General features: G+C 46.5%; 1 protein-coding gene across 1 annotated transcript in view; it reads right to left on the minus strand.

Annotated features, from left to right (window-relative positions):
* Positions 1-9,594, minus strand: part of LOC104505936 (serine/threonine-protein kinase PAK 1) — a 25,501-nt gene extending 15,907 nt beyond the window's left edge. The window contains exons 1-2 of the mRNA XM_010146705.1: positions 9,205-9,594; positions 3,300-3,510 (exon numbers count right to left, since the gene is read on the minus strand). Coding sequence (XP_010145007.1) covers positions 3,300-3,489 — 190 coding nt within the window. The 5' untranslated portion in view covers positions 3,490-3,510; positions 9,205-9,594. The remainder of the gene's footprint in view (positions 1-3,299; positions 3,511-9,204) is intronic.
* Between the last annotated feature and the right edge of the window lie 3,534 nt (positions 9,595-13,128).

Below are 13,128 nucleotides of genomic sequence, written 5' to 3' on the forward strand. Positions count from 1 at the left end.
TTTAAACCCATTACCCCTTGTCCTGTCACTCCCTGCCCTTGTAAAAAGTCCCCCCTCAGCTTTCTTGTCAGCCCCTTCAGGTACTGGAAGGCTGCAATAAGGTCTCCCCAGAGCCTTCTCCTCTCCAGGCTGAACAAGCCCAACTGTCCCAGCCTGTCCGCATAACAGAGGGGCTTCAGCCCTCGGAGCATCTTCCTGGCCTCCTCTGCACTCACTCCAACTGGTCAATATCCTTCTTATGCTGGGGGCCCCAGAGCCAGCAGGCCCCAGAACTGCAGGAGGGGTCTCACCAGAGCGGAGCAAGTTTACTTATAAATAGAGTTTATTTATGATGGCCTGGCAACTTGAGCTGCAACTAGGAAGCACAATATCCCACTGCAAAGTAAGCCCATGAACTCATCCTGAAGCACACTGTGATCATAGAATCACAGACTGGTTTGGGTTGGAAGGGACTTTAAAGCCCATCCGGTTCCAACCCCCTGCCATGGGCAGGGACATCCTCCACTAGACCGTGAGAAAGGCCTTCTCCACTGGTAAGGTTCAGTAAAGCTGTCACCACAGAAAGGGCTCCTGGGCACCCCAAATTGTCACCTTGTGAGTGCCAGTTTCACACCCTGCCTCTGTGCATGCGAAGCTGCAGCTGAGCTCAGCAAAGCTCAGAGGAGCACAATGTGCCACATTCAAGCCAAACTCATAGTCTTAACTAGGACACTGATGAGCTCTGCGCCCAAGAAACTCACTCCCGTTGAAAGCAACGAGTCCCAAGCTCTCCATCCATCTGGATAGGACCCACACGTTATTAAGTCAACATGGGTTTTAAATACCAGATTTGGAGTTTAGGCTGCAACAAAGGAAATCAGGACATTCTAAATTTTACAGGCAGAGACGATGCCTCCAGAGCAGCCTGGCAAGGGGACACACCACAATGGAAATGTGAAAACATGTATGGGGACCAGGATTTAAGCCCCATGTGTCCCTCAAACCACAGCTCTGTTCACGCACAGGAGTAATGCAATGGAAAAAAAAGACTTTCCAAAGCACCTTCAGCTAGAACTGCCCTTCTGGTAAAGGGGGCATAGTAAAGAGCTATCAATTCCAACACGTGAAGGGCTGACAAGAAAGGTGGAGGGTGACTTTTTACAAGGGCAGGGAATGACAGGACAAGGGGTAATGGGTTTAAATTGAAAGTGGAGAGGTTGAGATTGGACATCAGGAAGAAATTCTTCCTGGAGAGGGTGGGGAGGCACTGGAACAGGTTGCCCAAAGAAGCTGTGGTTGCCCCATCCCTGGAAGTGTTCAAGGCCAGGCTGGATGAGGCTTGGAGCAACCTGGTCTAGTGGAAGGTGTCCCTGCCCATGGCAGGGGGTGGGACTGGATGAGCTTTAAGGTCCCTTCCAACCCAGACCATTCTGTGATTCACTTCTTTGAAGGGACTGACAGAATCAACGTCAGCAGCTCTCAGGCTACAGCATAAACACCCACGTCCGCATTTGATAGCAAAATTAATCAGCAGAGGCTACACAAAAGTCACTGTCTTCCATGTGTAAAGATCTATACATTTCCCCAAAATTACATTGCTCTCACCGAACAGAAACCAACTCTACTTTTACTCCAGCCAACTAACAAATAACACCCAAACCATTTCAGGTACAAACCAGACAGAGGAGTTTGAACACCTGGGAAATTCATTAACATTTAAGCAGCAGGAGGCTCGGGGAATTTAGTTGTCAACATGAGATTAGAAGAAGTTTTCAAGAGATGAAACTCAACCCATCTGAAGTGAAGGTGAATGTCTTAAAGGTATTTTTTGCTCAACAGGAATTAGAGGACAGATGCAACCATTCTCATTCAGGCAGGTGTATTGAGACAGAAGGCTCTGCTGGGCTTGGCTAAACAAAAATCTCTCACGTCTCAAAGCATCTGCCACGTTGGCCAACCTTCAGCAAATGCAGGCATCTTCAAATCAGTGGCAGGCTGCCTGCTGATTTTACCCAAACCTTTCACTTCCGCAGCTCTCCTTCAAAACCCAGATCAAACTAGCATTTCAGGTTGTATTTCTTTTACTCTCCTACAAATATCAGGTGATTTCTTTGTTCTCTGCAACTGCTCAGACTAGAGATTTAAAAACCCCACTCCCTTGAGTAAGCCAACGCTCCTTTGAGTAAGTCGACACCAAAATCCTGCAGCTCTTCAGGATTAATACTCATAATAAGCAAGTTCTAACCAAGATCCAGCATACTTTTAACACGGGAGTTCATGAGTTTCTGGATTGCAGAATCAAAAATCCACATCTGTAAAACAATCCAAAGTTGCTGAAGGTATTGCATAATAATATTAATAAACACCGTAATATTTTGTAGAAAATTAACCTAGATCTTGCTAATTTAAGGAGAGGCAGCCTCTCTCCTGAAGCCCAGGAAGTTGAAGATACCTCGGCTTGACTTCAGCTATCCTGTGTCCAGATAGCATTGCAATGCAGACTCTACAAAAAGCTGATTTATTGGGAAGAGGAACTCAAAAAAATAGGTCAGATATAAAAAGAAACCAGCATATATTAGGGGATGAAGGTTTTTTTTTTTTCTTATATCACTTCAAAAGATTCATATGATAGAGGGTTTTAAAATATCTTGATCTTAAAAATCAGGATTTCATGTGCAGTTCACAACTCCTATCTCTATTTCCATCTGTTACAGTGCCTGTAGCAGGAGAAAATTCCTTCAGTTCACAAGAAATGTGCAAGAATTTGCAGTAACGGATTATTCTTAACAGCAAGTAGACAATGCCTGACCCAAACACTAGAACAGGGTAAGTGACCATGCGGTTACGTATGGCAGGCCTGGCAGGGGATGGCCTGTTAGTCATGCTTAACCCAAATTAGTTGCTGTTTAAAACAAAGAACAAGCAAAAAACCTCTCCACACTGAAGGAAGTGCCAATGCCAGATTTAAATGGCCAGCTTGTAATTAGTACTAAAATTTGTCTTTTTCAAGTCAGGCTGGGAAGTGACAGTGCAAGTCCCAGTATTCAGCGATACTGTTCTCATAATTTAAGGGGTAGAAAATAAAAAGAAGCACAAAACATTAAGCAGGATGGATTAAATGTGGCAAGATTAATCATTAGAAAAAAAGAGATTTACAGCTAGCACCTTATGTACCCTAAAATGGCCAAGAGAGTTGTGCAGGAAACAAACACACACCATTTTCTACAACCTAAACCATAACAAAGCATGAGTTGCTTAACTAAGGTTATGGCAAGCAACATTCAGACAGGAGGTTTATAAGAAGAGACAAAATATTGTACTTTTATCTCCTGGTAAAATAGATCGGTAAAATCGGTCCTTCCTTTTCTTTTCTTCTGGGTTGGGAGGCAAAGGTTTTGAGCCATGGTTTAAAGTCCCAGCATCTTTGCTTCCCGATCCAATCATAGTGCTGGTATTTCTCATCGGAGGAGCAGGCGGTTTGTCTTCGGTTTCAACTCCATTGTTGGACATCTTCAGTCGGGGAGGCCGTTACTAGGAAGAGGAAAAAAAAAAAAGAAATAAGCAGCCTTATTTATTTATTTCTTGTAAACTAGAATCACACACTGTCAAATAATCCACAGGCAGGTATTTGCAGACTAACCTGGAACCTCCTATCAACACAGACCAAGCATCAGTGTGCCAAATGCTACTCAAGCTCCACATTTTTTTTGTTAATAAGACGATGTTCAGGAGTTGGAGTTACCAATAATCAAGAAAAGACTATTTCAGGACACAGCCAATTGTCAAGCAAACCATGGAACAGAAGTGTGGGGTGGGAAGTAAGTACAGTAAATACCAGGTAGCAAAGACACCTGGGAGGAGCCAACAAGTTGCCAAGCTCATAAGACGTCTCAGATCCAAGCTACTGCCACTAAAACTACATCAAAAGGTTTGTATCCACCTCCAGCACCGCAGGATGTGGAAAGTCTGAAGTGTGCACACAAAGAGTTTGATGCAGCGGCTCAGGCTCCTTTGGCAAAAGCTGCTGAACTGGTTCAGAGGCAGAGATGGCCGGGAAGGCGCAGAGCTGTACCCACGTCATCTCAGCCGCGGCCCTCGCCAGTCTCAAGCCGGTCTTGGCCTTTCCGCCGTAGCAGCACGCTTCAGGCACAGTTCATACCCCCGGAAAGTTGATGGCGTTTTGTTCTGTTGGAAGTGTCAAACAAAACCAGATCCCCAACACACACATAAATCCTTAAGTAAATAATCCCTGCTGCGCGGATTTAAAGACGGAAGCTTTGGAACGGGGTAATAGATTATTCTGCAACAACCAGTTTGTTCCACCCAAATGAGATCAGCATTACCCCAGACACAGCCTGGCTGCAACGAGATCCTTCTGGAAACTGGAATTCACCTGCATTATGTTCTCAAAAGGAACTTGGGAGTTAACTGAGGAACAAAGACCAAAGCAGGAACAGTTTCTGTTTGGATGGAAAAAGCAGTTCAACAGCTTTAAGAATTTCACAAGCAGGAAGGGAAGATGCTTCACTCAGGGGGAATTATTGAGTCACAGAAAGTCAAAAACGGTTTGTTCTCCACAAGCGAGAAGTCCAGTTTCAAATCCAGGATAGCAGACAGCTTCCAAAGACCTGCTTTTACAGGGAGCTTCTAGGGAAGGGTGTCCATGCCTATGACAGGGGGTTTGGAATTAGATGATCTTTAAGGTCCCTTCCAACCCAAACCATTCTATGATCCTATGATTTTCCATAGGCTGGCCTCAGAGGAACCACACTGGGTCACACACCAAACAGATCCCACAACCACACGACAGTCCTACGAGCACACGACTGCAGCCTTCAAGGTCATCTTCGGCCAAGCTACTGATGCTCAGTGTTGACTGGAAAGGTTTGGACCCAGGGCACAATGCTTTTAGCTGCCGGGAGTTAAGGCAGGCAGATGCTGCCCGCAGAAGGCCCTCAGCTACAACGTCAGACTTCGCTGGAAGCAGCAGCTCACTAGCTGTCGCCTACCAAGCCGTGGGCCGGTCTGTGGCTCCATCTTCTCCTCCGCTCACTCAGTTCCCGGTTTCTTCACACTTGCTCTTAGAAGAGGAGGGCTGGCCATGCTGTGCAGCCCGTAAGGGTTTGGGCAACCCTCCACACACAGGGAGCTTCGTAAGAGGTTTGAGCCCAGCCCCAACCCAACTGCGCAATGGAATTTTAAACGACAGACTAGCATTTGGGGTGCTGATTTTAACAGTGGGACAGTTCTGGTGTTTGGGAGGGGTGGAGGGGGAAATTAGCTGTGCATTTGTCTGGGTGTGTTCTGGCATGTGCCCTGTGCATCTCCCACTGCTCATGCTTCAGCCTCATGCCATTCTCCAGAATAAAACTGGGCAGAACCAAGTGACAGCTGGAGTGCCAGCCACAAAGTCGTGAGAATTCTCCCTGCCTAAGAAGCGGAAAAACACCATAAAAGTAAAACCCCACTGGTACATTTGGCAGTCACTGCTGCACACGTATCTTGTGCAACATGAAGATAGCAAGGCCTCTCCGACGGGCTTTGCACATCGCAGTGTCAGTGGTGTTGGTACTGAACTCCAGCACTGAAGTGCTACCTAAGAGCCACGTTCTTCGCATCAATGCTTATTTAACCATGAGAAAGCAAATTGCTGGGAGGGTGCTAGGAATATACTGCAAATAAGGAAACAGAAGGAAAACAAATGTTAGCAGCTCTATGCCTGCCAAATGGCCCTCCCTGGGAGCAGGCATCGCGTCTGCTGCTGCAACACCCTGGTTTACCCCACGGGGGTTTGAATAAAGGTGCATTTATTTCCAGTCAGACTTCCTGGAGCTGCAGGCATAGCTGAGATGGCAGGGGAGACTTGCCTGGTGGCTGGGTCCCTCTCCCCTTGAGTGGCCAGGTGAGTATTGGTGCTTGGTACCTGCTGTCAGTGGCACAGGACCAAGCAGAGGACAAAGTTTATTGTACTGGGGAACAGATGCAGCATCAGACCTAAGGACAGTAGATGGAAGAGAACAGAGCAGTGTCTGGCTCAGGGCTGGAGAAAAAGAAGTGAGAAGAGGAAGAAACAGCCCCCCAGATTACAGGGAGAGGCTGGCCTAGTGCTGGGGGAAGGAAAAATAACATAAAACAGACAAAAAAAAAAAAAAAAAAAAAAAAAAAAAAAAAAAAAACCCCAACCAAAACAGACCATGAAAACAAGAAAAACCTCTGGATGTCAAATATCCTCACTCTCAGTTTCACCAGTGCAAACCCCCAGGCACATCTGCTCACAGTTCCTTCAGTATAAGAGGGTTTTTCAAAATCCCTCAGTCAGAAAGGACGGAGCACAAGTGAATTACTGTTCTACCGCAGGGCTAGAAACACTGGCAGCACAAGCTCTTGTTTATCTTGCATTATTCCCTGAATGAGCAGGTAACTGCTCAAAGTTAGGTAGTTTAAAAAACAATATTGTTTTACACCCATTTGATAACAGTAAGTTTCCTGTGGGCAAAGCCTACAGTATGCCCTCTCCTTTCTGCTCCATCGCTCAAGCCCCCAGACCTTCCTCCTCAAAGTCTTACTTCTGGAATTTCAAGAGCTATTTAATCTGTTTGGAGCTGGGTGGTGAGAGAAATCCTCCAACCCACAAACTTAAGAGCCTGGTTCTACAGAAGTTATCCCCTGTCATAGCAGTACTATCTTAGAGGGTTCCCAAAGGCCTTTTCCCACTACATATTTAAAGGGAAAACGAAAAACCTGCTTACACGAGTAGTCCCACTGTGATACACAGACACAGTTTGTCCTCAAACTCAGCATCATCATCCTTTAACCTTCTGTTGGCTTCAAAGTATGCAGACAAAACCCTGTCCTGGCAGAACTGCATCCACCTCTCCAGGGCTTTACAGTGTGGCTGAGAGCCCGGAGCCATACCGAGTGGCTACGGAGGTGGCCCTGTAGCCTAGCTGACTCTGCAAATTCTCTCCTTCCTAAAATAATCTCCTGCCAATTCACACATAAGCAGGCTTTAAACAAGCCCCCCTTGTAGGCCCTGCTCAAATTCAGAGCACCAAGCAGTTTGCTTCGCTGGGCAGCGTAACATCAGCGCTACGACACTGAAGTGAGTCACTGCTCGGCACAACCCACCCTAACGGGAATGCGAAGCGTCACCGGAGCGAGCTGCCGTCCTCCTTCACACCAGCACGGCTGTGCTTTGAGGAATTCATCTTGTTTCCATGGTGTGATTAAATGAACAGTGGAAGCAATGAAACAGCACATGAACTTTTCAACCGGAGTCAGATGAGGGAATACATTGGAGCTGCAGACACAATTATTCTCCACCACTACATGTATTAGAACACCAGCACTCAAAGCGAACCCCACAGGCATCACTAGGAAGGCACAGTCATGATGTAGGACTATCATTTCTGCAGCCACTTGGGAGTATTGAAAGTTCGCGTTGTTTCAGCACACAGTACTTATGAAAATAAATTTTTATTACATCCTGCAACTGATGAGTGCTGTAAGTCGGGTCATGGCAGCCTTAAATTGCTCCCTGCCCCTCCCCACCAACTTGTGAAGCCCATCAGCTAAATTAGATTACCCCAGCCCCAACAGAGCAGAACAGCAGACCTGAGAATCCCTCCTTTCACACCTACAAAATGCTTCTGCAGACAGGAAGGAGTGACAGACAGCCACATGCAAGGGGCAAGATACTCAGGAAACCACTTGGCAGTTCGACCCAGCAAGCGGAGGAAAAGTGGCACCCAAGGGTGCTAACAGCAGCGTCCAAGAGTTCAGAGTACACAGATGTGCAAACACCGGCGCAGGTCTGCTGTGTTAAGTAGATATGACTCAAAATCACGTTGATGCCTGTAGCCTCCCTCTAATACAAGCACAGGCTCCTGAGCTGTTTGCTCATCTCAGAGAGCGGGACCCCAGCATATGTGGAGCCTTCTGGCACTACTGTGTGTAACAAACACACACACACGAAAGAAAAAAAGGGGAAGGAAAAATGGAAAGAGAACAAAGATCTTGTGTTTATGTCATTTTTCCTTCTGGTAAGCCTTTCGAACCTGATGCTCCATGCTGAACTCTGAAGTTTCTATCAAGCTGGTTGTGTTTTCTTTGCATTCCGTAGCCAGACAGGCAGATGACTGATTGCTAAAACACAAAGCAATTAAAAAAAGTCAGAGGAGCTGAAACCTACGCTATAGTAGATGCCATAAAGATAACTATGTCCAACGCATACTAATTGCTGGAGTCAACACGAAAACTCATAAAAGGGCCATCTATAATTCATGCAGTCTGACAAGACAGTAGCTCTAAGTTCCTCACTACAACTTACCGATGAATAAACTGTATTAAACGAGAGAGGGGGGAGGGAGATGCTCAGCTCCTGTTTTTCCCTCTCTGCCTACTACCAGAAGGGAATCTCCCATTTCTCCTAGATACTATTTTTCTGTTGTCGCCAGGTTGAGGAGAGGATGTCTTGCCCACAAAAAAGGCAGAGGTCTTGACCTTCGGTTGAGTTGATCCTGATCAGAACAAGCGTTTTACCTCTGCACCAGTACCCTGCACCTTTCCACCCCATGGCTAGAGATGGCTCGTGCACAGAGACAGTTAAAAATCTGCTGCTTCCTCCCTGCACTGCCGCGGTGGGAAGGTTCAAACACATTGCAAGCAGCAGATTCCCTCCCCGTGTGTCACGTTTTCATCCAAATCCTAATGGAATTAATGGCAGTTTACCAGCTGGGTTTTGACACAGGATGAAGAGATACTAATTCATTATTTGGGGTGGGTTTTTTATTACTTTACGTGGGAATAAGTCTCAAACACAGGCTCACGTTGAAGGAAAGGCACCCCACGTGTGTTCCACCTGAATAAGGGGCAAGAGGTGTCCTTTTCCTTACCCCGACAGTGGATAGGATCTGGGACACACGCTGTCACGGAAAAGGGCAGCAGCAGTACACATGCCCTGAGGGAGGACAGGCTGATCGTCACATTTAGAGGTGATTAAAAAAACCCAGTAACAGTAGCATCCAGCCGTCTCCTCAGCCAGTTACATCGAAATGCTGTGCAAGTGTGGCAATTAAACAAAAAAACCCAAAAAAAAGTCAAGGGCCATCAATGCATCAGCCCAGACCCAATATGTACATGTGAATTAAAAAAAAAGGTTTTAATGAAGTTCTAATAAATAAATTATGAACCAGCAGTGTTTGTTCATCTATCTTTAGAATCTACCTGTTAGACCCCTGCAGGTGCTGCTAACACCTAGAGATGCAGATGAAATCGCTAAATTAAATGAAACAATCATTAAATCACTAAAAATAAGTACCCGTTTACGAGAGAATGTATCCACTGCTAGAGCCAGGGGGAGTGGGTGAGAGGAGGGGGAAGGGAGGCACTCATGGCAGATGGCCAGCTAGGGGTTGCAGTTTTGCTCCACTCCCGGCGTTATTTCCACAGTGTCAGACATAAAGGATGATCGACCAGTTACAACTCAGGAATGCTGGAGGACTTGCTTGAAATTTTACAGCCAGAAGACTGGAGGGTGCTTTTAAAGAAAAAGCTTTTAATTCAACCTCCAACGGTTGGGGCTAAATGTAAGCAGCTCTGGGTGGGATTCCCGAGCCTGTATTTTCACAGAATCACAGAATGGTTTGGCTTGGGAAGGACCTTAAAGCCCATCCAGTTCCAACTCCCCTGCCATGGGCAGGGACACCTTCCACTAGACCAGGTTGCTCCAAGCCTCATCCAGCCTGGCCTTGGACACTTTCAGGGATGGGGCATCCACAGCTTCTCTGGGCAACCTGTTCCGGTACCTCACCACGTTCTCCATGAAGAATTTCTTCCTGATATCCAACTTAAATCCACCCTCTTTCAATTTAAACCCGTTACCCCTTGTCCTGTCACTCCCTGCCCTTGTAAAATGTCCCCCCCAGCTTCCTTGTAGCCCCCTTCAGGTACTGGAAGGTGCTATAAGGTCTACCCAGAGCCTTCTCTTCTCCAGGCTGAACAAACCCAACCCTCCCAGCCCATCCCCATAGCAGAGGTGTTCTAGCCCTCAGAGCATCTCCGTGGCGCCCTCTGGACTTGCTCCAACTGGTCAAAATCCTTCTTATATTGGGGGCCCCAGAGCTGGACACCTAACTCCAGGTGGGGTCTCATGAGAGCAAAGTAGAGAGGGAGAACCACTTCCCTTGACCCGTCCTTTGCAGGAGGACATGGACACCACCACAGTGGGTACTACTTCTGGGCAGGAAAGCTGCAAAATCTCTTCTTTGACTGACAGAGGTGCTAACCCACCATACCACACAGAAAGGCTTCTAAGAAGACCAGACTTCTTAGAACTGCTCGATTCCTTGCAACAGAGCAGAGTTCTCCTTTCACTCCACTTAAGGAAGCTTCTTTCTGTTCTGTTTTAAACAATCCAGGCCCAGCTTTCACCAGCCTCCACGGTGCGGGCCCATGCACAACCGCTGCGACAGTGACCCAGAGACAGAGGGTTTCATTAGCACTGAGGCAGGTCAAGCCCTTTCCACCAGATCAGGCTTGAACCCAAATCGGCAGAGAGGCTACGCCAGCCCAAATTGCTCCAACGTAGCTTCGGTTGCTTCATGCTCAACTGGCAGTGTCAAACAACAGCCATTGGGCAGTCCCTGCCAGTTATGCCCAAGTGCCTGGAGTACACGAGGAGCTCAACTTGTGCTCCAGTCAGGTACGTAAAGCTTTCAGAGCTGCTGAGACTAGCTCTAGCTGTTCCCATCCCTGGTCCTCAGCCCCCTTGTTCTGACCGAGCACTTACTCCAGTCGAAGAGCAGTTTTAAACGGCCCAAGAGAAATAAATTACATCCATCTTTAAAAAAAAAAATAAAATAAAAAATAGAAAAGCCAAGCTGAGCCAGAAGGAACAAGAGGTATCATTTTTAAAAGTTCGCAGCCCACAAATCATCCTCCTTATTTCCTCATCTCCAGACACGCTGTCTCCCCTCCCCCAGCTACATGCCTGAACAAGCAAGTTCGCTGGTGCAGATGTCAGGACAGGCTCCCTTCTCCAGCACGGTCCGGAGCAGCCTTGGCTCCGGTTCCACCTTTGCTCACAGGGAGGCAGGACTTCAACCGCACAACTCAAAGTACTGACTGGCGTCAGACCTTGCTAAGCAGGGTGGGAAAAATAAAGGTCTCATATGTTACAGCATACCCAAAGCTCATATAAGCAGGTTTCCTGGAGGAAATCTGTGTTCCAGAGGAAAGGACTAAATGCAGCACAAAGAAAATACATTAACACACGCATTTAAACACTCCCCCGCTGCTCTCCACCTCAGGTGCTTGGCTTGAAGTCCAAACTGCACGTTAGTAGCAGCAGCAACTGAAAGCAGCCGAATCGTTCATCATTTTTCCATTCAGAAGTTTCCAATCCAGATGAACGCAGAGCAGAGGGCTCAGAATTAAGCCTCACCATCCTCTAACATGGAATAATTCCTGGTAGGATGCATCCACTTTTAAACACATACTGATATTTGCAAAGACTGCACTTTGTTAAGTGCAGAGATCTGCCATGTGCCATTTAGCACAGGGGTAAGAAATGTCAGAAAACCAGAGCATCGTCGTGTCAGGTCAACATCCCACACGCGCAGAGGATACCTTAACGCAGCGGTTAGCAGCAAGTCATGGCACGTAAATAGCAGAAAGTTTGCATTAAGCTGTAAAAGGTTTCTGAGAGGAGACGTCAAAACAGAGTCCTGCAAAGAGCAAACCGATGTTCTCAGGAGGAAAATTCATCCAATTCCTTTCTTACTGGGAAACTAAAGAAGACAACACGAGCATCGTTAGTTGATGAAGCCATCCAAAAGTCTCAATTAGACTGTGGGGGAAATGCCACAACAGTTCAGCTCTAATTGGAAACGCAGACAGTTATCACCAGAGTAGCGCTCGCTCCTGTGTACAGCTCCATTGTGTTCACCGCAGCTGATGACAGTAGGAAGCCCTGTGCTCTGTAGTACTTATGTAAGGAGTAGCAAAGCTGTCACATCCCCTTAACTTCCAGCCAGGATTTTCTTACTGGCAGTACTTTTCAATTAATGGCAAAGATTGCTTCAGTTTCACATCGCTTCGTTAAAGTTTTGGTTCTTGTTCCAAGCTGAGGAAAGAGGAAGACTTAATAATTGTCCTGAGGCAGAACGAGCTCTGCATCCAACACGAGGTTTCTGTAGGCAAACTGAATTAAGAGACACAGAAAGCACGGACAAATACCCAGAACTGAAAAAGCCAATCTAGCATCAGTAAAGACAAACAGCTTGAGAACTGCACATAAATCTGCCTCAAGTTTGCAACGAATACTCCTTCAATTATGAAACATGTGATGCTCTACAAGCAGTTCATTTAAAAGGCAAAATGAAACAGCCTCAGGTAGCTTAGGGTTTCCACCTAATTGAGTTTTCGCAGTAGAGCCTTCTTTGCTGATAGAGCACCAGCTCTGTGGTTTCAGTTCTATGTCAACTAGCAAACACCCTATTCTACCTAGTTTATAATCCCTCTACGTACAGAAGCAAGCATAGCCAGCATCCTGTGGCAAGGTCTCGCATTCTTAGACTTCCTTACTTGTACCAAATGGACTGTAGAGCATTCATCAGTCCATTAAGAGCCATCATCGTTTAATTTAATGAGCAGCGGTTTGTTTTTAGGAGGTACCATCAGCCCTTTTATCACATCATTTACTCAGATCCCAGTCAAACTTACTGTATGTCAGTGGAGAAAAAGCTCTACAGGTCTGGTACCAAGGATCTGCCGTTTCTGCAATATATTATGACACAACCCTGCATTAGCACTCAGTTAAACAAAGCCCACGAGCCCAGTGAACTATTTTTACTCCACTGAATAAAAGGCAATACAAGAACATCACTTATTACAGTAGCAGGCCCATTTCAAGGCACTATGTAATTAGGAGTAGGAGTTAATAGCAGGACCAGAAATAGTAGGCAAGGTTTTCTTCAACATCTTTGTGCAAGTCTTTCTGGGGCATGGATCTTCTTATCCCGTGTTCTTGCTACGATTACCTAAGCAGCTTTAAGTAGGACACACGGAGCTTCTCTGCTACCTATTTAAACCTTGTTCTCTCTCGTGAAGCAGTGTCAGCTGCAGCCACAAAACCCAATCCAGCGGAGA

This window comes from Eurypyga helias, unplaced genomic scaffold (assembly GCF_000690775.1).
Source record: "Eurypyga helias isolate BGI_N326 unplaced genomic scaffold, ASM69077v1 scaffold7512, whole genome shotgun sequence".
In the NCBI taxonomy this organism is placed as follows: domain Eukaryota; kingdom Metazoa; phylum Chordata; class Aves; order Eurypygiformes; family Eurypygidae; genus Eurypyga; species Eurypyga helias.